This window comes from Cotesia glomerata, linkage group LG7 (genome assembly GCF_020080835.1).
Source record: "Cotesia glomerata isolate CgM1 linkage group LG7, MPM_Cglom_v2.3, whole genome shotgun sequence".
NCBI lineage: Eukaryota > Metazoa > Arthropoda > Insecta > Hymenoptera > Braconidae > Cotesia > Cotesia glomerata.
In genome coordinates this window covers 4,907,180-4,931,068 of record NC_058164.1, presented here as the reverse complement: position 1 = coordinate 4,931,068, position 23,889 = coordinate 4,907,180, and the positions used below count along the sequence as shown (strand labels likewise).

Sequence of the window (23,889 nt, the reverse complement as noted above, 5' to 3'; positions counted from 1 at the left end):
ACCACTTTTTAGTATTAAACAAATATTTTTTAGTATTTAAAATGATTTGTTTGTATTTAATAAATCTGATATTCATTTATTAAATACTAAAAAATATTTTTAACTATAAACAAATCCTTCTATTAGTGTAAGAATTAAATTTTAAAATGACAAAAAATTAAATTATTAAAATAATAAAATTGTAAGTATTAATTTCAATAATTTTTCCCGATTTAATTTCATCCTGGAAAAAATAATTCTGCAATATTAAAAAAAGCTTGTGGTATTTGTAATGAATTTGGACAGTTCTATATAAAAATCCTCAACATACGGTTTAAGCTTTCAGAGCATTAAATTTAATTAAAAACCGTCAGCCGCTGACCCTCAAGTATATTAATTTTTTTTCGCACTTCATTTGTCCAAAAATGAAAGCGTTTTCCATCCCTTGGTAATTTAAAGTTTTTTCTTATTACAAAAAAAAAAAAAAAAAAAAAAAAAAATGAAATAAATATAAAATACTGTACACCTAACTGTGACTGAGATTGCGAATTTTTTCAGTGACATTTAACCCAGGCTCCTGAATAAACAGCAAGTTAGTCGAGCTCGCTGAACAATAAGAGACATTGTGATTGTTAACTTGATGTTTGTATAAATCGTTGAACATTATGTGCACCAAGGCGTTATTTACTCAAGAGCAAGTACTTGATCCTGTGCTCAACCACCTGAGCATAGGCGTCCACTAGTCTCGAGAACGTCCATCTGCTTTACTTATATAATGTACAATATCTTGTCTATATATATATGTAGACAATGCAATCGATTAATATCAGAGCAGACTAGAATAATTAATCTTCATTAAATAATTCTAAAGTATTAAAAATTCCAGGGTGAATTTTTACTTCTCATTTCTTCGGGACAGTATTTAATCATCCAAGTTAATAAACTCAGTTTACTTTGCATAATATTTAAATTACTAATCGGGCAATTATAGACGATTGAAGCGCCCTAGTAGAGTCAGTCTGGTCTCGTTTTGCCCCGATGAAATTATCTAAAAAAATTGTTTTCCCGGAATTATAATTTTATTCAAATATTTAAACTGAAGTAATGATATTTAAATAGTATGCATAAAGTGGTTAAATTTAAACCAACTCACGCTATAATCTTTTCGCATGACGATCCATTTATTAAAGTTACTTCCAGCGGAATATAAATTGATTAATCATCTGATGCGATAATGTAACTTTAGATCGATTGAGAGCCGCGAATAGAGAGCGAAGAGGACAAGAACAATAAGCTCTTTCATTGGTACTTATTACTTAAGTTTAGTTTGTTGTCAAATAATGAACTGCCGAGTTTTTAATATACATATAAAATTATTTGTTTACCCAGGATATATTACTGTAAATAATACTCCCTCCGGCAAAGTCAGTAGCAGTATCAAATGATGCTGCTGCCAACTCTCTTGACCTTATTTTAACGAAATGAACTCGGTCGACAAGTTTTTTTTCTTCAGATCCACTAAAAATTCAACTCAACCACTAGAACACGACACTCTTAGCGAATAGAAAAATTCGTGTAATTTATTACTTTTTTTTTTTTTTTTTATTCAACACCCAGAATTTGTTTATTCAAGTCCTAATCAAGCGAGCCGCGAAGCAAACAAAAGCTTGCTTGATTGATAAGCAAAATAAAATATGTCGGGTGAGTTTAAAAATTCCCGCTCTATTAACGCCGCTATTGAAGAAATTAACGCGTGAAAAATTCGGTTTATTTTTATTTTTTAAATTATTTCACATCACTTTTTACGTGAAAAATTGTCACTTGAATTTAAAAATAAAATTTAGCGACAATTAATTTTAAAATAATGAATTTTAATTGGAAAAATAAAAATACGCGACGCATAAAATTACTAGCACGTTATTTATGTTTACCTTTATTGTTAATTTTGGATTTAGTAATTTTGTTATTGTTATTTCGGCGAGTAAGGTGAGTGATTTATTATAAATGTAAATAAAAGCAGTGACCGGATCGGTAGACGTCCACGAGAGGACTAGTAAAGTGCTTGCGATGCTTGAACCAACTCAACGGCGAACGAGTTAAAAGCTCGAAAAAGCGCCTGCGCAATTCAACAATATATGTTTATAGTTTATATATGCACACGACAACTTGCTGCAAATAATATAACTTAAATAAAGTACATAACTACTGCCCACTTTAAGTACACACCATCATCTGGCTCTGACTATTATTTATTTATTCTACTTCATTATATTATATAATATTCTATTATTATATTTTATACTTCCACTTTTGCTTCTATTTATCATTTCCCGTTGAATTGTTAATGCGTTCCTCAATTTCTGAATGAAAATCGTTATCGAGATTAGTTTTACAAATGAATTAATGGAAAAAGTTTTTCAATCAAAACGCAAAATTATTATTACATTCTGACGGTGATAAATGAATCAAAAAGTTATTTTTAAAATGATAATAACATTGATAAAAATAAAAAGTTGTAAATAGCTTGTATTAGTTTAATTGATTTTATTCAAACAGTCAATTCCAGTCGAGTCAATCTCGCTATTTAATTCGACGTGCTTCATTCAAAGTATTATAAAGATGATGTTGAATTTAATCAATTTTGTAATGACATGAAAAGCGATCCACTGGATAATTAAACTCTCTGGAGATCTTATACGATTCGTATAAAAAATTTTAATCAACTTTACAGGCGATATTAAGTTATAAGACGTCGGAATTTTAGTTGAGCGGAAGAGAAAATTCTGCAAGAGTTAAGCTAAGGAACTGATGAAATTACACGGTTCATTTGAGATTTTTGCATGGGTACTTTGCTGTGATTTCAGTTTTAGAAAATTGAATAATAAGGAATTGAGAGAATTTTATCGTATAAGTTTAAGTTTCAAATTCTAATCTATAATATTAAGAAAATAAAAAAAATTTTGTGTCCAGAATAATCATATGATAAAATTAGTTTTTTTAGTAAAAATTGATGTCATTGCAAAGGTCTTGACTTGAATTTGTGCCTTTTCAAGGTTTTATTTTATTCTCACTGATAGTCAATTTATTATGATAAGTATTTAGGCTGTCTTCGGAAATACTCTATCTCTAGATATATAATTAAAAAATGACCCTGTACCTTGTGAACTATTGACATTTTTAAAGATATAAGCACATCCCGATGTTACACTCATCAAGACCTTTCATTTGAATTCCCACATTAATTTTTCATATATCCACTAGAGACATATCTACCTTTTTTTCATCAACATCCCAGTCTTCAATACCCGAAAGAGATACTTTCGTCATATTCAAAATTTCGCTGATCATGTCCTCAACTGTCATGGTAAAGATAGGTTGCAGTAATGACAGGCACAACATCATGATAAAAATCTTCATCTGTAACAAAAAACATTTAGGGTTGGTAATTAGGATCTAAACCCACGATTTCCTTTCTATTAATTGATTGTTTCTTTTTTTTTTTTATTTTTGGAGGTATTTTTGATATTTTTAAACGGTTAGGATGAACGACCTTGGTCGTGTTATTAATTTTAAGTTTCACGTTGCCATCCGGGAACGTCTACAAGATCTTGAAGGGGCCATCATAATGGTCCCCAAGTTTATAGGGTTTCGGCCCTTTTAAAAGAAACATAATCCCCTTCTTTAAATTTTACCGTCTTAATTTTCTTTAATTTCTTTACCTTTTAATAAATACTGTCTCTCCAAATTCTTCCGGTCCCTGTTCGAGCGCCAAAAATGTTATGTCCGTGATTGGACAAAAACGAATTTAATTTATTTTGGTCCTGGTGAGTTATCACCACTAGACCGGGAACCCAGAAGACTAGAGGGACAGGATTTATTAATAAAAATTATTATTCATTTTATTTAATATATATTGAGCATAAACTAGATTGATACAAATTTTACTTAATTATAAATTAACATTCAAATTTTACATTGGAGAATTAAAAAAGATAGACAATACCTGAAGTTGTTTCATCGACAATTAATTATTTTAATCACTATTTATTCTTCGATTTTTAATTTACTTTATTCGGTTCAAAATTTAATTTGCTCAATGAATTTACTTTTGTTTACGCAATTTATTACTATTACCTTGTATTCTTTTTTATAAATAATCAACATATTAAAGAAAGGATTTCTCGACGGGATTCTCTGGTGAGACTCCCGCACGAGAGTACCTCCTAGCCGAGGACTTAGAATTAGAATCCTCTGCTACTCTCTAGACTGATTAGAACTGACAAAAAGTTTGGGTCTCTGATTTTCTGAGCGGTTTAGTAAAGTTTGGGGAAAACACTGTCCAATAAGATCCTGTTTTTCCAGATTCTTAGCCCTCTCCCTAAGGTTGCCTCGGGAAAGTAAGGGCCTCACCCCACTCTAGTCAGGATCCATGAATGCGTTCTCTCTTACTCTCACGTTCCTAGCACTTCTTTAATTATTATTGTTTAATTAAATCATACTATTATTAGCTATCTCGATTTATTAGTTATTTATTGTTTGTTTATTATCACTGATAGAAGAATTTCTTAACATTTAAGAAGATTTCTTTGTATTTAAGGAATCATTTCTTAAACATCATTTCTTAGTATTTAAAAAATATTTCTTTGTATTTAAGAAATATTTCTTAAATACTAAGAAATATATATATTTTTTAAATATTACGAAATATTTCTTAATTAAGAAATATTTTTTAAATACTAAAAAATGATGTTTAAGAAATGATTTCTTAAATACAAAGAAATCTCAAATACTAAGAAATCCTTCTATCAGTGTATTTATGAAATTCTGGACTATGTTGCAATTTAAGCTAAACACTTTATTTAATTATTAATTATTCATATACTACTAATATTTCTTCATTATTAATTTCATCAACTTAATATTTTGGTATTATTTATTTATATAAATAATAATTGATAAATAAATACGTTTTATCAAAGTGCGTATGTTATAAATTCTTCGAGCGTAATTTTTAATGTTGGGAAAATATATTTAGTTTAACTTAAAACGTTTAAAATTAAAACGGTTACATCTTATTTTTTTTTTTTACACAATATTATCTCAACAAGCACTTCGTGTCCCTGTTCGAGCGCCAAATTGTCACGTCCGAATTTCGGAAAGTAAATTATTTATAATTTATTTTTGGTCCAAGCCGAAGCCTCTAGACCGGGACTCAGAAGGTTTGTAAAGATAATACTGTCGTAATAATTATATAAATTTAATATTTAAACTATTTATTTTAATATAAAAAAAAAAACAAAATTTAGTGATACAAAACTACCTTGAATTAAACAAAATTTAATGATATAAACTATCTTTGAATTAAACAAAATTTAATGATATAAACTATCTTTGAATTAAATTTAAGTACAATCGATTTTTACTGATCAATTGGCTCTAAGTTATATTCTAAATGCTCGTCGTATTACAGAATTTTATCTATAATTTTAAATAAATAAACTCTCAAACCTTGAATCCCGCCTAACGTGACCGCAGAATTGATCTGGTTGATATTATTTATCTTTCAAACTACTTCGGTAAAACTATTATTCTCAAACACTGATTCTATTTTAAAATATATTTTAAATTCAAGTGAACAATCCACTGAATTTTACAAGAAATTTCGGCGATCCGCACTTGACGAGTTCTGGAAGACGAATAGGATTTCATGCGAGGATCTCCGGGCCTCGAAAGTTTGGGCGTTTAAAAATTACGATTTGGGGGAAAACAGTAACCAATAAGTGGCCTATTTTCCTCGGCTTCTACCCTCTCTTTCGGGTTTTCCGAAGATGTTCGCCTGAACTCCCCTCTTTGGGCCCAGAGAGTACACTATCCTTCTCTCTCTAACTTATAGACTATATGTGTATCTATGTATCGGTGTACGTGTACGCACATTTACAATCTTGGACATTAATTTGTGTCAGTTTCTAAGTTTAAAGATTTATGGCCATCAATAAATTTGGCCGTTTCCAAACTCTAAAATTGGAAAATATGAAATTTTCCAATTTGTAAAATAAGCAAACCGTAAAAAAAGATATTATAAAAATTTTAAAAATATAAATAAAGTCAAAAGTAAATTATACCTGTACTAAAATGTGACAAATAAAAAGACAGCCAACTGTAAATAATAAAATTTCTAAATTTTATTTATTTACCAGGATACAAAAGTATATACATACAAGGTATGCACCTATAGAGGTGTTACATTTAACACCTGTATATAGGCCTGTGAAAAGTTATATTTAAAAATAATTTAGGGTGTCAATATTTAGACCCCTGTCAATAATTGGAGCTTTAACTTTAGTCGATTTATAATAAGTAATGATCTACTGAAAAAAATTATCATTTTAAACAGTAAAATCGTGATTTAAATGATCACCTCATAATATTTATCATTTAAATGCTATAATTTATTATTTACGTGGCGAAAATACTATTTTAACCAGTAATATTCGCTATGTGAATGTTGAAATGTTAAAAGATAATAATTACAAATTTAGACTTCGATATTTATCATTTCGTACTTAAAAAATGATCGCATGATGTATGGGACTCTTTCTTCTCCTTATTTGTGAAGCTAATGCTCGCCCGAGTCAAAGTTAAAAAACTAATTTCAGCCTCCAAATTCTACTCGAGGGCAAGGAGGCCGAAATCAGTTTTTTAGATCTATACATATAGTTAATAAAACTCCTGACATTAAAATTTCTCCAACGTTCGTATAGCGTTGCGGATAAGTTGTAGTCTCGCGTGCGTTAGGTGTACTGTTCGAATCTCGGTTAGAGCGATAGGCGTTTTTAGAAAATTATTTATACGGCAAGCGTTAAACTTAATTAAGATGAATGAATGTAAATGTGTTGTGATATCTTATCCCCTCCCCCTCCGCCTCCTTTAAAAAACTCCAAAAAAAAAAGTAAAAATCAAAATAAAAAAGAAAAATTATAAAAAACAAAAAAAAATAAAATAAAGAAAACATTTTTATCAAATGTTTTTTTTTAATGCTAATTTTTTTGTTAACTCACATAGCGAATTTTATAAATTATATGAGAATTATAAATTACTAGGAATTTAAATTTCGCGCTTCACGCGCCTTAACTTTTCAATCAATAAGGAATCAGGGACCATATTTTTGCGTTAATTCGATACTTAACTTCACACTTATTTATATTTCATATATTTAAAGAGGATAATGAATAAATAAAAAAATTAAAATTTTAAATTTTTCCCGCTCCCAGCAGCCATTTTTATTTAAATTCCTTCTCCTTTCCCTTCTTTCCTCTCACCTATTTCATATAAACCAATGAGGATCTTCTTCTCGATCGAACTGTAGGCTTTGGAGGGTCATTTTAGGGTTCTGTAATACTAATTTCAACCTAAACTTGGTAAAAGTGGACAAAAATACCAAGTTTAGGCTGAAATTAAGGTTTCGCTGTACAGCTTGGGTTAATCTAAAAAACTGATTTCAGCCTCCTTACCCTCGAGTAGAATTTGGAGGCTGAAATTAGTTTTTTTAATTTTGACTCGGGATTGTTCGCCCAAAAACGGCCTGTTCTGCTCCAGAAGCTACAAGTGTCCTCACACCTTCCTATTACAAGTGTTCTCACACTTTCCTACTACCCACGTTAGTCCCGACTAAATAGTTCAACAGTGTTCTCACACTTTCAAAAATCTTAAACAATAAATTCAGAGTTCAAATAATTTTTAAAGATTAAAATCAGTGAAATAAGACACAATCTGTAGAAAGCTGTAAACCAGGTACCGTAAATTAATACTGTAAAATTAATATTGATCGATTTCCAATCTAAAGAATTCATTCTGTAACTTTAAACATTTAATACATTTCATAATTAAAACTTACGCCATTTCATATTCATTCAACTTTAATCCAACACTCAACACGATCCCGGTCTATACGCTGAAAAGCTTGGACCAAAATTTAATTAATTCATTTAGTCCAAATTCAGGACGTAACACAAAATGTCAAGCAAATTTGACCGAAATTTTCATTTTTTTGGAAAAATGTCTGCCAAAATTCCAATTTTTACTTTTTTTTTCTTTCCTTCGTTCAAGCACGAGTTTATGGTCTTAACTAAAACACTTATTTTTGTTTTTTCATTTTAGATGATCCTGTCAGGAGTTATGTTGACAACGCGGACGCACCTTTTTTCCGAGGGGTCACCGAAAATGACGTCACAATGGAGTTTTAATTTTTTTTTTTTTTTTTTGAAAATTTCAGAAATTATTTTTTAAATATGTATCTATAAGACAGAAAAAAGTTTGAATTAAATAAATAATTTTTTACATAGAAAAAAAAATATTGAAAATAGGCCTTTTTTTACCCGACGAAACCCATGTAACCCCTTAATGTTTCTTGAATTTTATGCTTTAAATAAAATTCGAAGAAACCATAAAATAAAATTAAAAAAATGTATTTTAAAAATGCATTTAAAAAAAAACATTCGTTGTAAGCCACGACATAACAGTATATTTATGTATATGAATTGTTATGTAAAACATTTTTTTTTATTTATTAATATTAATTTTTATTTATAAATTCTTTCTTTTATTTATTTTTATTGAAGACCGTCATAATTTTTTGTTCGTTTGTAGACCAGGTAATAGGATAATTAAAATCCATGTCCCTTACTTAAGTACTTAGTCTGGAACCTCAATGCATTTAAGATTTGAAAGCTTAAAAAACCAGTAAATGGGAGTTTTGTTATAAAGAAAAATTGGAAGATATTATCTGGAAATCTTCAAATCTAAAGATACTCTTAAATGCACTGTGGCACTAAAGTCCAGACTGGGAAATTTTCGTAATTATAAACTCATTAAGAAAAATATCTTTTGGTCTACTGTATAGACATATAATAAAAAGATAATAACTTAAGTTTAGAAAAATAATAATTTTACAATAATAAGTATAACCCTTAAACAACATTTTTAAACTATAACCTGGAATAAATTTAGTTAAAACACGTGTTAAGAGTAATAAATAATTAGAAGTAAAGATAGACAAACAATAACTCAAAATGAATAGTTAATTAATAAAACTATAAAGTAAAATAGAATTTAAATGTTAAAAGATATAAATAAACAAATCGGAAACTACAAAATTAATTATTAACAATGATTGACTAATTGTTCATTAAATTTTTATTCGATTGTTAAAATACATTATTTAATTGTAGTTTAATCGCTTAAATAATTTATTTACGTATATAATAATTTAGTTACGAAATATTAATATCTAAATTTTTCATATAGTAAAGTACAAATTAACATTAAGATCTCTTCGTGCTTTGACCTATCTAGTGGTAACATCGTACACAGTTTAAGTAAGTCTCAATAGACCACGTGTAATTTTGTCTTATTGAAAGTAAACAGTTTGTAAAAGTAAAGTAAAATCGTTAAATGAAATCAACTAAAACAAATTGAATTAACAAGATTTATCAACTTTATCAGGTACATTTCAATTATTAATATTTGTGAATTTAGCAATATTGTAAACTCGTTATATGAAAGAAAATATTAAATTTCAACCATTGTGTAATAGTTGTAACAATTGTAATAATTTTGTAACTCAATCAACTTTTAATTCAAATAATATATGTATTAAATTTAACTAATGATCAATTATTCGAACAAACCTATTCTCAATAGATTAAAAACTCGGAGTTCCCGGTCTATTAGCCTAACACGCTAGGACTAAATACTAAATAATTAAACCATTTAAAATAATCAATTTTCTATAAATTAATAATTCTTACATAACAGAATATATGAAAAATATATCAAATGCATGTGGGTACTCAAATGAAAGCTCTTAATGAGTGTAATATCAGGATGAGCTTATATCTTAAAAATGTCAATAATTAAAAATTACCTTCTACTTTGTGAACTACTAAGATTTTCAAAGAGATAAGCTCACCCCGACATTACACTCATCGAGACCTTTCGTTTGAGTACCCACATCAATTTTTAAAAAGAGATTTAAAATTCGAATGAACGGCGAGACGTAAAATGCTTAAATCTAAGTAAGCTCGGGAATAGAAAAAAACAAAAACAGTAATCGCCGAATATCTAGTCAACAATTTATTTAAACAGTCGCCAAGAATTATTAATAATTTTCAAAAAATTACTATAATAACAGTTAATTCTTCACCGAATGAACGAACAATAATAACCAAAAGAAACAAACATAACATTGATACGTCGGTGGCTCGCAGATAATAATTTATATAACTTATAATTAATACTACGATGACGTAAACAATTAATTGATCTTCAAATTAATTAATCATGACCAAAAATTAAATTCGGTCCGTCAATGGGGCGCAAAATTCCCAATTTAACTTATAATTAATAATACAATGTAATAAACAATTAATTTATCTCATAAATTAATTAAATAAAACAAATAAATAAAAAAATTAAATTCGGTCCGTCGGTGGCTCGCAAATTCCCCAATTAATTTGCAGTAGCAAATTAAACACAATGTAGCTTTAATTCGACGATGATTCGCAAAATAATAATTCAAATAATTCAAAAATTCAACAATTTGGCGGGCTCGCGGCGGATAACTAATTACGGTCGGTAAATCGACTAAGCTGGCTGGGTAGTTGAAGCTCGAGATAAGTTTGGGCTCGCGCTCGGAAATGGCGCGTCGGTCGGGCTAGCTGTCTTACACAGCTCCAAATTTCTCGGGCGTTACGTTTAATAACAACAACAAAAATCACGTTCAATTGTCGGCATATATCAAATGTTCAACCAATAAGAACATTAACAATAGTAATAATAATGTCAAACAGTTGGTTCACAGTTGGATGACAGCGTCTCGAACACAAAAAAAAATAAACAAAAAAGATAATCCACAGATTCGGTAGAATCTGGCGCCAAGTTCCGTTCAAAAATCCCGTTGTAAACGGAGCGCCAGACTAACGACTGTGTTTACTGTAAGTAGAACGGTTTTTTGGAGTCGCGAAATTTTATTTAATTCTGCGGTACTTTTTTGACCTAATTTGTTAATTATAAGAATAATTAATAATTTAATTTACCGTATTAATTAATTATATTCACTTATAACAATTTATTCACTTGAAATTATTAAATTTTATTAGCACATACTATAGCTCGCTCACGAATTCAGATCCTGACTTTTTTTCGATGGGGAATATCAGCGCCACAGACTAGATAAAATAAAAATGTGTAGTAATCCTTCCTATAGACACGCAACTACAGTAAAAAAAAAGTGATTCATAGCTTGCGTCTAAAAAAATTTTAGAACGTACTTGGTGTGCGTCATTGTGTATTTCAATTTTTTTAAAGTCGTAGTAAATAGATTTTACGAATTTCATTAAAAGTAAAATATTTTGCAACCACGCACACTAAATACGTTCTAAAATTTTTTTTTTAATTTTTAAATTTACAATAAAATTTTTTTTAATTTCCGAAAATCATATACAATCATATCGGTTACTTGGATTTTTTAATTTTTTTATTTTGTATCTTTTTGTAAAGAAAAAAAAAATTTTTTTTTCCTAATAGTCTTATGAACGTGGACTTGGCGCGACTTTTTTTACAGTGAAACTGTTTTTGTTCGGATTAATAATAATCGAACGCTCGACTTTGAATCTACGTTTTAATGTACGAACACACACAAATACATCCCAATGGTACCGTGCCTCTGAGTGTCGTCACACACGTCTCGATAATCCGAAAGGAATTCAATAATTACATTCGCAAAAAAAAATATTAATAAAAAAAAATTACACCAAAAACCAAACTGGTGAAATTTACTAAAATTGATCGCGATATCGCGGTGAGGACACCCTGGGGCTAAACTAGCGATCAGACTCACCCTGCGGCAGCAGTGAACCCCTCGGGTCGGTATTCGTCCAGGTAGCTGACTCTCAACGAAATTGGCGGGATAGCAGGCGGAATAGCGTCGATGTCTCGGCGATGGCGTCTCTCGGCAATAATCCACACAGTGGTCGTGAACAATAGCTTCGACAAGGTACAATCGTAAATAAATCTTAACAATGTGCAATATTTAACTCAGTAATGGTGGTTAATTGCGTTGTAAAATATTTTAATGCTTGTAGCGGAACTTTTGCGTCTAACAGGTACGGCGTCCAGATCAGAATCATTATAATTATGGCTGCCTCCTCGGCAACATGTTTTCTCGAGTTTTCCGTTAGTTCAAAAAACTCGCATCCAATCAGCTCACGGCTTCTTCTAGCCGGCCGTTGTATTACGGGATGCGTCCAGTACTCCGTTGCGATCGATGATTGGTCGATATGTCACTCGGTTCGGCTTACGGCCCCCAGATGGTGCCTCGCTCTGCTGCCGTTGATCAACCGCCGTCGTCGTTCGTCGGTTTCAAATTTTGCTTCGCTCTCGCCGTGGTCCTCCTCCAGATGTCGCTTTGGTCGTTGATGGCTCCGTGAAGATTCGCGGGTTCGACTGATCGCTCAACTGATTTTCACTCTCACTCTACAGTCAACGCTCTTTGTATTTGACTCGCCCGTACAGGACCATTCTCTGTATTTGACTCGTCCTTGTCCATAAGAGCTGTGTAAAATCGTCAAATACAGAGGAAGAATGTGGTCAAATACAGAGAGCGTCGACTGTAACACACTCTCTACAATATTCACACTCATTCATGCATACTTTTCAAATTCGGCGTGTTTTCGGTTATAAGTCTTACCCCGAGCTTCACACTCTGATCAGGAGACCGCTTGGGGTGACACGGGCGCGTCGAATCTCCGCATTCCTTCAGCTTATCCAAAATAATTAATAATGATAAAGAAAAATAAAATAAACCAAATAGCCAAACTAGTCTTTTGACATGGGGAATTTTTCCCATGTCACAATATATGAATATATGAAAAATATGTCAAAATGCATGTGGGTACTCAAATGAAAGCTCTTAATGAGTTTATCATCGAGATTAGCTTATATCTTTAAAAACGTCAATATTTAAGAAAGTACAGTGCAATTTAACTAAAGTCATTATATAGGAAAGCAAAATTTTAATTTTTTTTTAGTTCACAACTCACGGACTGCAAGGTTGCTAGTAAATCATAAAAAAATTATTTTTAATCAAGAAAAATATATTTTTTTTATTTAAATAAGTTTTATTTGGTTCAAAAAATTTTTTTTTTAATTAGTTACAAGTGAAAAATAATAATCCAAGTACCGATGAATAAAAATTAAGCATAACATATTTACACCAGTACATCTGCAAACTAAACGGAACCCTCAATAATTCTCACGAGACTTTTTTTCAGTTAAAAATAATTGCAGAGTGAAAAAATGCAAACACGGTAATGAAGCACATGTAGAAAAAAACTACTGGAGTATCAACCAAAAAAACGTAGGTGAGTATACTCAGTTACAAGCATATGATAAAAGCTTTTATATATATTTCACACAAAAAAAATATATATATATATATATATATATATATATATATATATATATATATATATATATATATATATATATATATATTTATCCACACATGTACTACATAAAAGCGAACGTGACGAGAAACATGTCGAGTTACTGTCCTCTGTACGCGTACATGTCTCTGGTAATTCTCTGCCTACGCTTCATTTTCACGTCGTAAAACACGGTAGCTGTATTTCGCAGACAGTACATCTGTGCAAATACAGGGAGAGAGCGACCTGTTATGATAGTTTGTACGGAAGATAAATATATAAATAGGTGTGGGCATACACAACGCAGGTGAAGAACCAGAGGGTGGAAGTCGCAATGAAAGTTCATATCACTTGAATAGAAGTCTACTTTGCACAGCCAACAGTACAGCGAGATACATAATAGTGAGATTGTGTACCGTGAAAGTATGAATCCTATCAGGGCGCGTTAGTTCCCCACTTATCCCCTAGCGAGGAGAATAAAATGAGAAAAGTGGTGGAAATGTGGTCTAGATTAGAATAAAAGGAAATTAAAAGCGTCAACGTTTGTTTATCATCCAACAAACTTATCAGTATCATGTGCTTTTCTTTCCGTACCTATATTATGTACCTATATTACCATGGCTTATATTCCCGGATAGAAGCACCCGGCTGGTAAAGGGATGAAAATTAGCAAAAAGAGACTAAATGAGCTGGTAATTATGAGCGATTAACGCATTCATTAAACCATATTTATTATATAATTAAAATCAAATCTTCAGTGTTGGTTAAGCAAGGCAGCTTGTGGAATAATTAATGTGTTTTTTGCTTATTAGCTTATTATCGAAGCTTTTATACCGCGTTTATATCGTTTTTTTGAAGATAATCGGCACTGATAGAAGGATTTAGTTCTATTTAATAAGATTTAGTAACAACCCTTTAATATTTAGTAGTATTTAACAAATGATTTATTGGTACTTAATAAATCGTTTATTGGTATTAAAGAAATTAATTTTTTAACTAATTTTAGCGTGTAATCTAACTTTTTAACTTAAAATAAATCAAAATTATTACAATAAATATTTTAAGTAGAAATATAAGGTATTATAAAGAAAAGAGTCTCATTAAATTATATTTTTTTATTTGAGGCATTTATAAAATTTAAAATTAAACAAGTTTTTAACATATCAATAATAGACAAATTGAAAAATGTAAACTAAACTCCACTGAGAAAAGATATAAATAGAAGATATTTATTGGGAGTATGTGTATTTTTAAAGGTTTAATAAACCTCCCAAAATCGAGCTGAATAAAATAATCTAAGTCAGTGAATAAGTTATGTGTCACATAAACATTGAAATTAAAACATAGCCATCTACCGACAATACTTGCCAAAGAAATATTTACCCCCATGAAAAAAAAATATAAAAAATATATTTTCAATATATTAAAAATCTATAAAAAATATATAAATATATAAAAAATATGTATAGTAAATGTATTTTTAATAACTAACTTTTGGCCGATTTTCATAAATATTTTATATATTTTAAATATATTTTAGATATATTCAAGATATATTTTAAAATACATAAAAAATACATAGCTAAAAATATAAAAAAAATATATTTTGAATATATCTAAAATATATTTGAAATATATAAAATATTATATGAAAATTGGCCAAAAGTTAGTTATTAAAAATATATTTACTATACATAATTTATGTATATTTATATATTTTTTATAGATTTTTAATATATTTAAAATATATTTTTTTTATATTTTTTTTCATGGGGGTAGTACCTGTTACTAAATATTATTTGGTGGAAATAATATTTATTTACATGTAATAAGGCTTTGTTCATATAAAGAAATCATTTATTAAACTGTAACAAATAATATTGATGGGTAGAAAATATTTGTTTCTCCCAAATAAATGAATTAAAATTTTTTTACTAAATCAGTTTAGTACTCCGTACTAAATCCCTCTATCAGTGGGCCCTCTGGTACGTGACGAAAATAAGAGTATCTTTGGCAGTCTTTTGGCCACAGAAGCTGATATGAAGCATTTCTGGGTGCTCTGTCGACCGTGAAGACTATATTGAGCGGAAATCGGGTCTCGATTGGACCTTTCAGACCTAGAGGAAAACACCCACAAAAATTGGTCGAGCTTAAAATTTAAGAAATACATTTTTATCCAATCTTGTTACTGAAGTTATGGTGCTTGCTTGTCATTGTCAAGAATTGAGTGGGTAAAAATTGTTTTAGAAGATTTTAGACGGAGCAAAACGATGGATCGATTGGTTAAACGTTCACGAACAATCGATAAAATCTTTATTTTACGCGCAATTTAAAAATTCATACTTTTAATAAGTTTTCCATAAACTTTAATGAGCCAATTTTATTCACTGGAATAACTTTGTCTTATTATTGCCACAATTTATATTTAAATAGTTTTGTAAAAAGAAACTAAAAGACGGAAAAATTTATTTAATTATTTTAAATTTTATAAGAGACATTAAAGTAATAAAATAGATGATAAGTGGTCATAAAGTGGTGCTTTTCACAACAGAACTTTCTTTAAAAAAGTTCGGGCTCTGGCAGTACCAAAAAATAGTAAAACAGTCGTAAAAATAAAAATATAATAATAACTATAAAAGATAAAAAGTAAATTCGAGTTGTACAACAGAATAAGCGGTAACAATTCATACCCGTCTATATTTTCTAGCTGTATATATGTATGAGAACTATAACTATAACTATAACGAGGTTCAGCTCAAGATATCATACGAGATACGTTATTTCACGGTCAGTTTGCAATCACAAGTGTATCTTTTCTTTCCTGAATGGTCTCACATATCTCGAATGACCTAACAAACGTTCATGTACGTTAAAGTCAATGAGATATTTAATTTTTTTATTTATTTGCTGTCTATGTATATGGTATATATACAATACTTTCTTCCGGAATTTTTTCAATTCCAATATCTTTCTGTCGTCCGATTTCCACGTGTCCGCAATTGTCGATAACAGATAAAATAACCTAGCCAAAGCCAAATACAAAATAAAATCTATTGTGTCTCTATATATATGCAATAAATTGATAAAAAAAAAAAATTAACTTGATTCAAGAGAAAATATCTTAAAGAAAAAATATAAATTAAAAAAATTTTTTTCTTTGACTTAAAATTTAAGGGGAGAACACCACTGTGACGGTCGAAAAAAAGAGGTGATTTTCGGGAATTATTTTGACAGGAAAAATAAAGGAATTTGGAGATCGAATTTTTTTTATTTTATTAAGGGTACATTAAAGATAATTACGCTAAATTTTCATTAAAAAATATTTAATTACTACAAAGTTATTAACAATCTCGTAGAGCACTAGAAAAAATTTTCCTCTCCATGATCGGATCGATAACTCAAAAATGGATCATCTGAAAATAAAAACCCAAATTGCTTTTTAATCAGTAAGAATGTAGTTATCGTCGCACGTACGTAATTTTGGAAATTTTAATTTTCAAAAAAATGGCGACTGGTTGAAAATTTTCTCACTATTCTTACTGTTTTTTTTTTGTTTTAACCCGGCTAAAAAAATCTTTAAAATAAAAATTTTTGAAATTCCGTACGTGCAACGATAACTACATCCTTACTGATTAAAAAGCAATTCAGGTTTTTATTTTCAGATAATCCGTTTTTGAATTGTCGATCTAACCATGGAGAGAGAAATTTTTTCTAATGCTCTACGAGATTGTTAATAACTTTGTAATAATTAAATATTTTTTGATAAAAATGTAGGGTAATAATCTTTAATGTACCCTTAACAAAATAAAAAAAATCCGATCCCTAAATTCCTTTATTTTCCCTGTCAAAAAAATTCCCGAAAAACACCTTTTTTGTCCCCCCTTAATTTTTTTTATCAGTGTAGATATTTTAGATATATATGTACAGAGAGGGTGTATCGATGAAGATCAATGAATCATAGAGGCTCGTTTAATTAAAATTAAAATTAACTATTAAATGTTCCAGACAAGCTGTTATATTATAAATGATGAATTTCCTCGACTCATCAGCTCAACAGTTTCAGGAGATTAGACGAAGAAAAGCTGTTTATCGATTAAATGTCACTGGGAATCATTGTGTCTTGTGTTTGTACCCGTTTCCTCATGGATGCCTGTAGTGAGGTTTAAAACACATGGCTGAGCTTTCACAAAATTGCATTAGACTTTTAATTTTCTATTGAAATCATTACGGAAACTTTAATTAATGATCAAAGAGGATTTTTAGAAACGAGATTAATTTATTGTTATTTTTAAAAAAGTTGATTAAAATTATTTCAAGTGTAATTAATGCTGTAACAATTGAATCAATTAGTCGTTGATAAAAAAATTTTAAATACTGTTTTAAAAAAAATATCATCTAATAGTTAAAGATAAAAAAAAATGACAATTAAAAGATTGTTTTGTTTGAAACCATTAATCAATACATTAATTTACTCAACTCGGCATTGTAGTTGCACTAAGCAACTGAACTTATAGTCTCGGGTATAGAATTCACGACTCAAAATAATAGACTTGACGTAGATACGGCACGCTTTGAAATCCCTTTAGTCATTAACGTTATTGATCTTCGTCTTCTCTCAATACTATTGTACACAATGTGACTTTTCCGTAGAGAGAGGCCAGAAAAGACGGGAATTATTCGCACTCAGTTAATAAATACGTACTCATTGTATCGACGCTTTGTCAACTTTATGCCTCGGGGAAATTATTAAAAAAGTACTACTCTTGTAATATGCATTATATTTCTTTAATTCTTCGCATTAAATCAATGCTTACTCTTGCATTAATTGAAGTAGAAAAATAATTACAAATACGAGGATTTTTACATTGTAAAAAAATAAACTTGAAAAAAAAATCTTGTACAGAAAAAATAATTTTTTTTTAAGTTTTAAAAAATTTGAAACACTAAAAAAATAATGAAAATTTTGATAAATTTTACTATTTAATTTTTTCTGAGTAAATTTTACTTGACAATAATTTTTATTTTTAATTAAATTAATTTTTTTTTCAACTTCTGTATTAATGCGAAAAATTTGCTTATATAGCAATAAAAAATTTAAAAAGAATGATTATTATGATTTATATATATAAGTAAATAGTTTAGGGCATTGAAATATTATTTAAAAGTGTAGATGGAGTACACTCTGACGGATATATGTATGTATATGTTGAAGGAAAAAAATAATATTCATTTTTAAAACACAATATACGCCGAGAAAGTAATTTTGATCGTATCTCGTAAGAGGCATTTACCGTCGAATAAGGGTAGGTACCTCTACCTAGCTAGATATAGCATAGGTGAGTTCGCTGGCTGGCTGGTGCGTTCAATCTCACATCGCAAACTTAATCAAGTCGGCAACTTCTTGGCTTTGCGATCTTTCAACTTAAAAGCTGCCATGAATCCTACTACATCCATAAAACTAAATAACCAAGTAGAGCCAATGGAATCGTATCGACACTTGCTTCTTGTTTCCTATACTCTATACTATTGCGCCCCTATATACTGATACGTATATATACTTATACTTATACTTATACATATAAGTTGTTAAATTTCTAAACGTAAATTCCGTCACATCTTTTTACCCGTTCCAAGTTCGCCGGATCTTTTACCCATTCGAGGTATATATTACCGTTTTATTCACTATTGGAAATTTTATACCCATTTACTGTCCCGTAAAATACAATATTTTTACGTCGATAAAATTTGGGTGTAAAATTTAAGGACAAGGCATTAAACATGGCTTACGTGTAAGTCGTATAAGTCACTATTAAGTACTTGCTCAAGTTACTTAACGTATTTATATATTATGCAGAGGTTAAAATCAATTTTAATAAATATTTCTTAGATCAAAAATTTTTTTTGTAAAAATTGACATTTTTCGGATTTAGAATCTTGTTAGATCATTTTTAAGAGTCCAAATCGTAAAAATTATAAAAATATATCGTAAATTTTAGAACAATAATTAATTATAAAAATTCTAAGCATTTATTAGCAAGAAATTTCTTATAAAAATTGATTGATAATAAAAATAAATTATTAAAAAAATGTAAAGCAAAAATCAAATATTCCAGTAGTTAGATAATTATAACAGTACAAAAAAATTATATATAATTTCTTACAAAGGAAAATTAATAATAAAAAGACGTATAGTTTAAATTTAACTTTAAATAATTTTATTTTGGTACACTGTGGTAAAGTATAATAATAATTTAACTCATTACACTACCTTTTTTATATTTTATTGAATACAATATTAATATTTATTGGAATGATAGATGTAAGCTTGTATTTTATTCTTCATTTCCACGGTAGTGTTTAAGGTTGGTTGCGATGTAAGCGGGAATAGCCAACATTCCTACGCTGATGAAAATACCATGGATCACTCGTTCCTACAATTTATCCCAATAAAAATTAATATATTTATCTAATGTCATAAAAATATAAATTTATGTATTACTGATGACTTATTTATTTTTTTAAATATTCATTAAGAATATTAATTTTCTCTTAATTTATGCATTAACTATTATTATTATTATTATTATTATATGTTATTTACATAACTTTACAGTTTTATTCAAGTTTTTTTTTTCTTTTCTTTTTAAGATATAAATATTAAAAAGTAAATTTTAAATAGGTAATAATTATTAATTATTTTATGCATTTTTAACTATTTATGTATCAAATATTAATTTTAAATCTGAATTGACAAGTACCCAAAAAAATTTATAGTTTATTTTTAGAATTAAACTTTTAACACTCCAAAGAGTAAAAAAATTTTTTTTTTTAATAATTTTTAGACATAAAAAATTAAAATATATTTTTAATAAAATTAATTGTAAAATAAATAATTTGAAAAATGTATTTTTTTTTACAAAAAAATTATGGTGAAAAATTACGTAAGAGCTTTTGTAATCGATATCAATAATTAAATAATTGAGTTAGTATGTATGCTCTGAAAAGTTGAAGTGAAAAAAAAATTTAACAAATTATATCAACAATAATTAAACCAATATTAATGTTAAAAATATAAAATTAATAAATAATAAAGTAAAATATCAGTACTTAACCTCAAATAAATACTTACACCAAAAGAAATTCTGTTACGGGGCATTCCACACTTGACAGAGTCAAGGTGTCTGACAAATTGACGGTTCACCATTGCAGTGCGACTCAAAATTTTTGATCCAGCAGTAATCATCTTGATTTTTTATTCAACAAAATTGCTCCAATAAATTTTCTGATTGATTGTGATTGTGTATTAAATTTTTCATACACTAAAGTAAGTGTCTGTATATATAATAAACCTGTCCTTGAAGCTGGAGAAAAACGAACGATCATAAGCGCCACTGCTGTCGCTTTACCGAAATACTTGACAATAATTAAGAAAGTGAAAATGGAGCTGACAGGTCAGCGATTAATAAATAATAAATAACAAAGGTGAATTTTTAATTCTAAAACTTATTACTAATTATATTATTATTTTCATTAATTATTACTCGTGAAGATTGAAGTTAATTAATTTGAAACACTTTTGAAATTTATTGAAGTGAAAAAAATAATTGTGAGCACTCAGCTTGTCAACAAGTTGCTTCAATTAATAAAAATAATCAATTTTTGGTGTTAATAATTTTTTTTTTAATTTTCAGATAATTCTGCCTTGAATTAAAATTTTTTTTTGTTAACTCAAAAATTTCCAGTGTTACAAATTAATTAATATTTAATTAAAAAATTATTAAGATATTACTGAATAAATTAATTTATTATCTAATTTAGCTTTGAGAATTTTTGACTAATACTTAATGTGTTTTTACATAATTATTTATCAATAGATAATAAAAATAGTATAACTTATTCTTCCTTCCCACGGTAATTTTTTATGTTTGTTGCTATGTAAGCTGGAGTGGCTAATATTCCGCAAGCAATGACTACTCCATGCGCAACTCGTTCCTATAATTAAAAAAAAACAAATTAATTTTATGTTAAATAATAATAATTTATAAATTTTAGTCATGCAATTTTTTAACAAGTGTTTTTAATCAATGTGAATTTTTTTATGTTTATAGATGGAGTTGAATGCTCATTTGTATCAACGTCATTTGAAATCAATACTGGTTGGTATCTAAGTAAATATATATAGTAATAAAAAAATTATATAGTTATTTAAAATATAAAATACTTAACAATTTTAAGAATTATTTTTTCTTAAGAAAGAATAAATTTTTGAAAAAAAAATAATTAATGATTTTTTTTTTTATTTTTTAGGATGAAAAAGACAGTTTGATGAAAATGGAAATCATTTAAAAAAATTAAAAAAAAACTAATGAAAAATTGAACTGAAGATGAAATTATATAAGACCTAAAATTTAAAATAAGAAAAAGAAAAACTTACCACAAAAGAAACTCTGTTTCTTGGCATTCCACAACTGACATTTCTAACTTGTCCAGTACTGCGAATTACTTGCTGACCACATCTCAACCCATTCACCAGAGAGAACATTTTGATAATTTATTTTATTAATTTTAGACCACTAATTTATTTTCACGCTACCAAGTGCAACTGATGCAACTATGGAAGTATCGGAAAAGCCCACATGCTGAGATGTGAATCAAATGAACATCTGGGGTGACGTAATAAATTACGCAATTGACGTAAATTTATATTGTAAATTCGCGGAATTTTTTCTTTTATTATTTACACTAAGTTGATGGATTATTTAAGGCGAATTTTAGTTTTTACTTGGAAATTTTTTAATTATTTGACTAAAAATAGTCTAGGTCAATGCACAGGCGCGAAAGGAATTTCCCGCTGAGTTTTGAACAACTAAGTTGGTTTTTAAAATTTTAGTCATTATTTAATTTAATTTTAATAAAAAAAACTTTAAATTATTAAAAGTAATAAATGTTTTTTATCTTTATAAATATAACTTACTCAGTAGAACCTTCTTCTTGACCTCCAGAAGCATATTTTGTGTAGCAAAATCCTTTGATGATCCTTGTTTAAAATAAAAATTAACTGAACACAAACTTTTAATCACTGCACTAAACTATTTGAATTAATTTTCAAACACTTGTCACTCACACAAAAAATAACATACATAAAAATTAATTCAGCAGATATTTTATAATTTTAAGAATTTTTTAAATAAATAAATTATTTCAAAGAAAATGAGGAAAAAAAATTGACATTTAGAAAATGAAAATATTTTTTTTTATTAAAAAAATTATGACAAAATAATAAAAAAAAATTTTTTATTTGTAAAAAACTTGAAAAACTGTAAGTGCAATTTTTAAAAAATATTTTTTGGTTCTAATTTAATGTTTAAAAAAAAAATTAAAAACGTCGGCTAACTTTAGTGTTATAAATAAAAAATCTAATTTTTTAGAAATGATTTTTCGGAGCAAATTTATTTGTTAAAGAAAATTAAAAAATTGTCAAGCGACTGCTCACTTTAATGTCAGAACACTCATAACTTATACACTGTAACATGACACACATAAATAACAAAATTATCACTGAAATTTATTATGACAATGAAAAATGCAGGAATCAATTTTGTCACTTTGAAATTATCATGATCCTGAAATCAGCTGATAAGATTTGTCTTATTTTTTATTAATACTAAAAAGTTAGCCAACGTTTTTAATTTTTTTTTTTTTCAATAATTAAATTAAAACAAAAAAATATTTTTTTTAAATTGCACTTAGTTAGTTTTTCAAGTTTTTTACAAATGAAATTTTTTTTTATTTTTTTGTAATAGTTTTTTCAATAAAGAAAAAAATTCTAAAAATTTTTAGATGTAGGCTAACTTAATTTTCATTATTTTTTAAAACCAAAAAACTGTCAAATGTCAGTTGATTCCAACATTATAATCTGCTGGTATTGTCATAGTTTATCAACACTAAAAAAAGAGTACTTATAAAATTAATTTACACATTTAAACTTTAAAACTAAAAAAAAAATTAGCCGGACTATCAAAAAACACCATAAAAATTAAAAAATGTCATTTTGTTCGACTTGATGACACTGCAATTGTTAATCCGACAATATAAAACTCAATAAACAATAAATTTAGCGAAATTAATTGAAATTTTTATTTCTAACAATCAAATATTGTGAAACAATTAAAAATTGATTATTAAATTGATAAATAAGATCATTAAAACCCAAAAAAAGAAACAAAAACTATCCGGTCAATTTTTAGTCCACCGAAAGCTTCCGAATTCGCCTACCCAACTGCCATCGCAGTTATGTGCGCAGTAGTTTTACGCGGGAACGTCCGCGCTCTGGTTGGCCAGAATTTGCGCGGGAAATTTAATTACTAACGGTGAAATTTGTAAGCTTTGGCGCTGATGTTAGTTCTCTCAAGATAGCCACCGTGAAGAA

General features: G+C 28.2%; 1 protein-coding gene and 2 long non-coding RNA genes across 8 annotated transcripts in view; 1 reads left to right on the top strand and 2 right to left on the bottom strand.

The window, feature by feature from the left end:
* The window catches only part of LOC123269983, a 66,554-nt gene extending 43,994 nt beyond the window's left edge, over positions 1-22,560 (bottom strand). For 2 of the 6 annotated variants that reach the window (XM_044735938.1, XM_044735939.1), the window contains exon 1: positions 1,911-2,049. Coding sequence is in view for 2 of the 6 variants with exons in the window: in XM_044735941.1 (XP_044591876.1) it covers positions 3,253-3,396 (144 nt within the window). In the remaining 4 variants the exon portion in view is untranslated. Of the gene's footprint in view, positions 1-1,364; positions 1,836-1,910; positions 2,050-3,252; positions 3,397-11,875; positions 12,171-22,434 lie in introns of those variants that run through there. The other 4 variants (XM_044735935.1, XM_044735936.1, XM_044735941.1 and 1 more) reach the window with 3 other exon arrangements.
* LOC123269985 lies at positions 879-1,357 on the bottom strand. Its single transcript, XR_006510515.1, has 2 exons — positions 1,133-1,357; positions 879-1,027 (listed from the first exon to the last, which is right to left on the bottom strand). It is a non-coding gene; the product is annotated as an uncharacterized LOC123269985 (long non-coding RNA).
* LOC123269984 lies at positions 20,495-22,042 on the top strand. The gene is made up of 3 exons (XR_006510514.1): positions 20,495-20,942; positions 21,569-21,616; positions 21,768-22,042. It is a non-coding gene; the product is annotated as an uncharacterized LOC123269984 (long non-coding RNA).
* Positions 22,561-23,889: the final 1,329 nt, after the last annotated feature.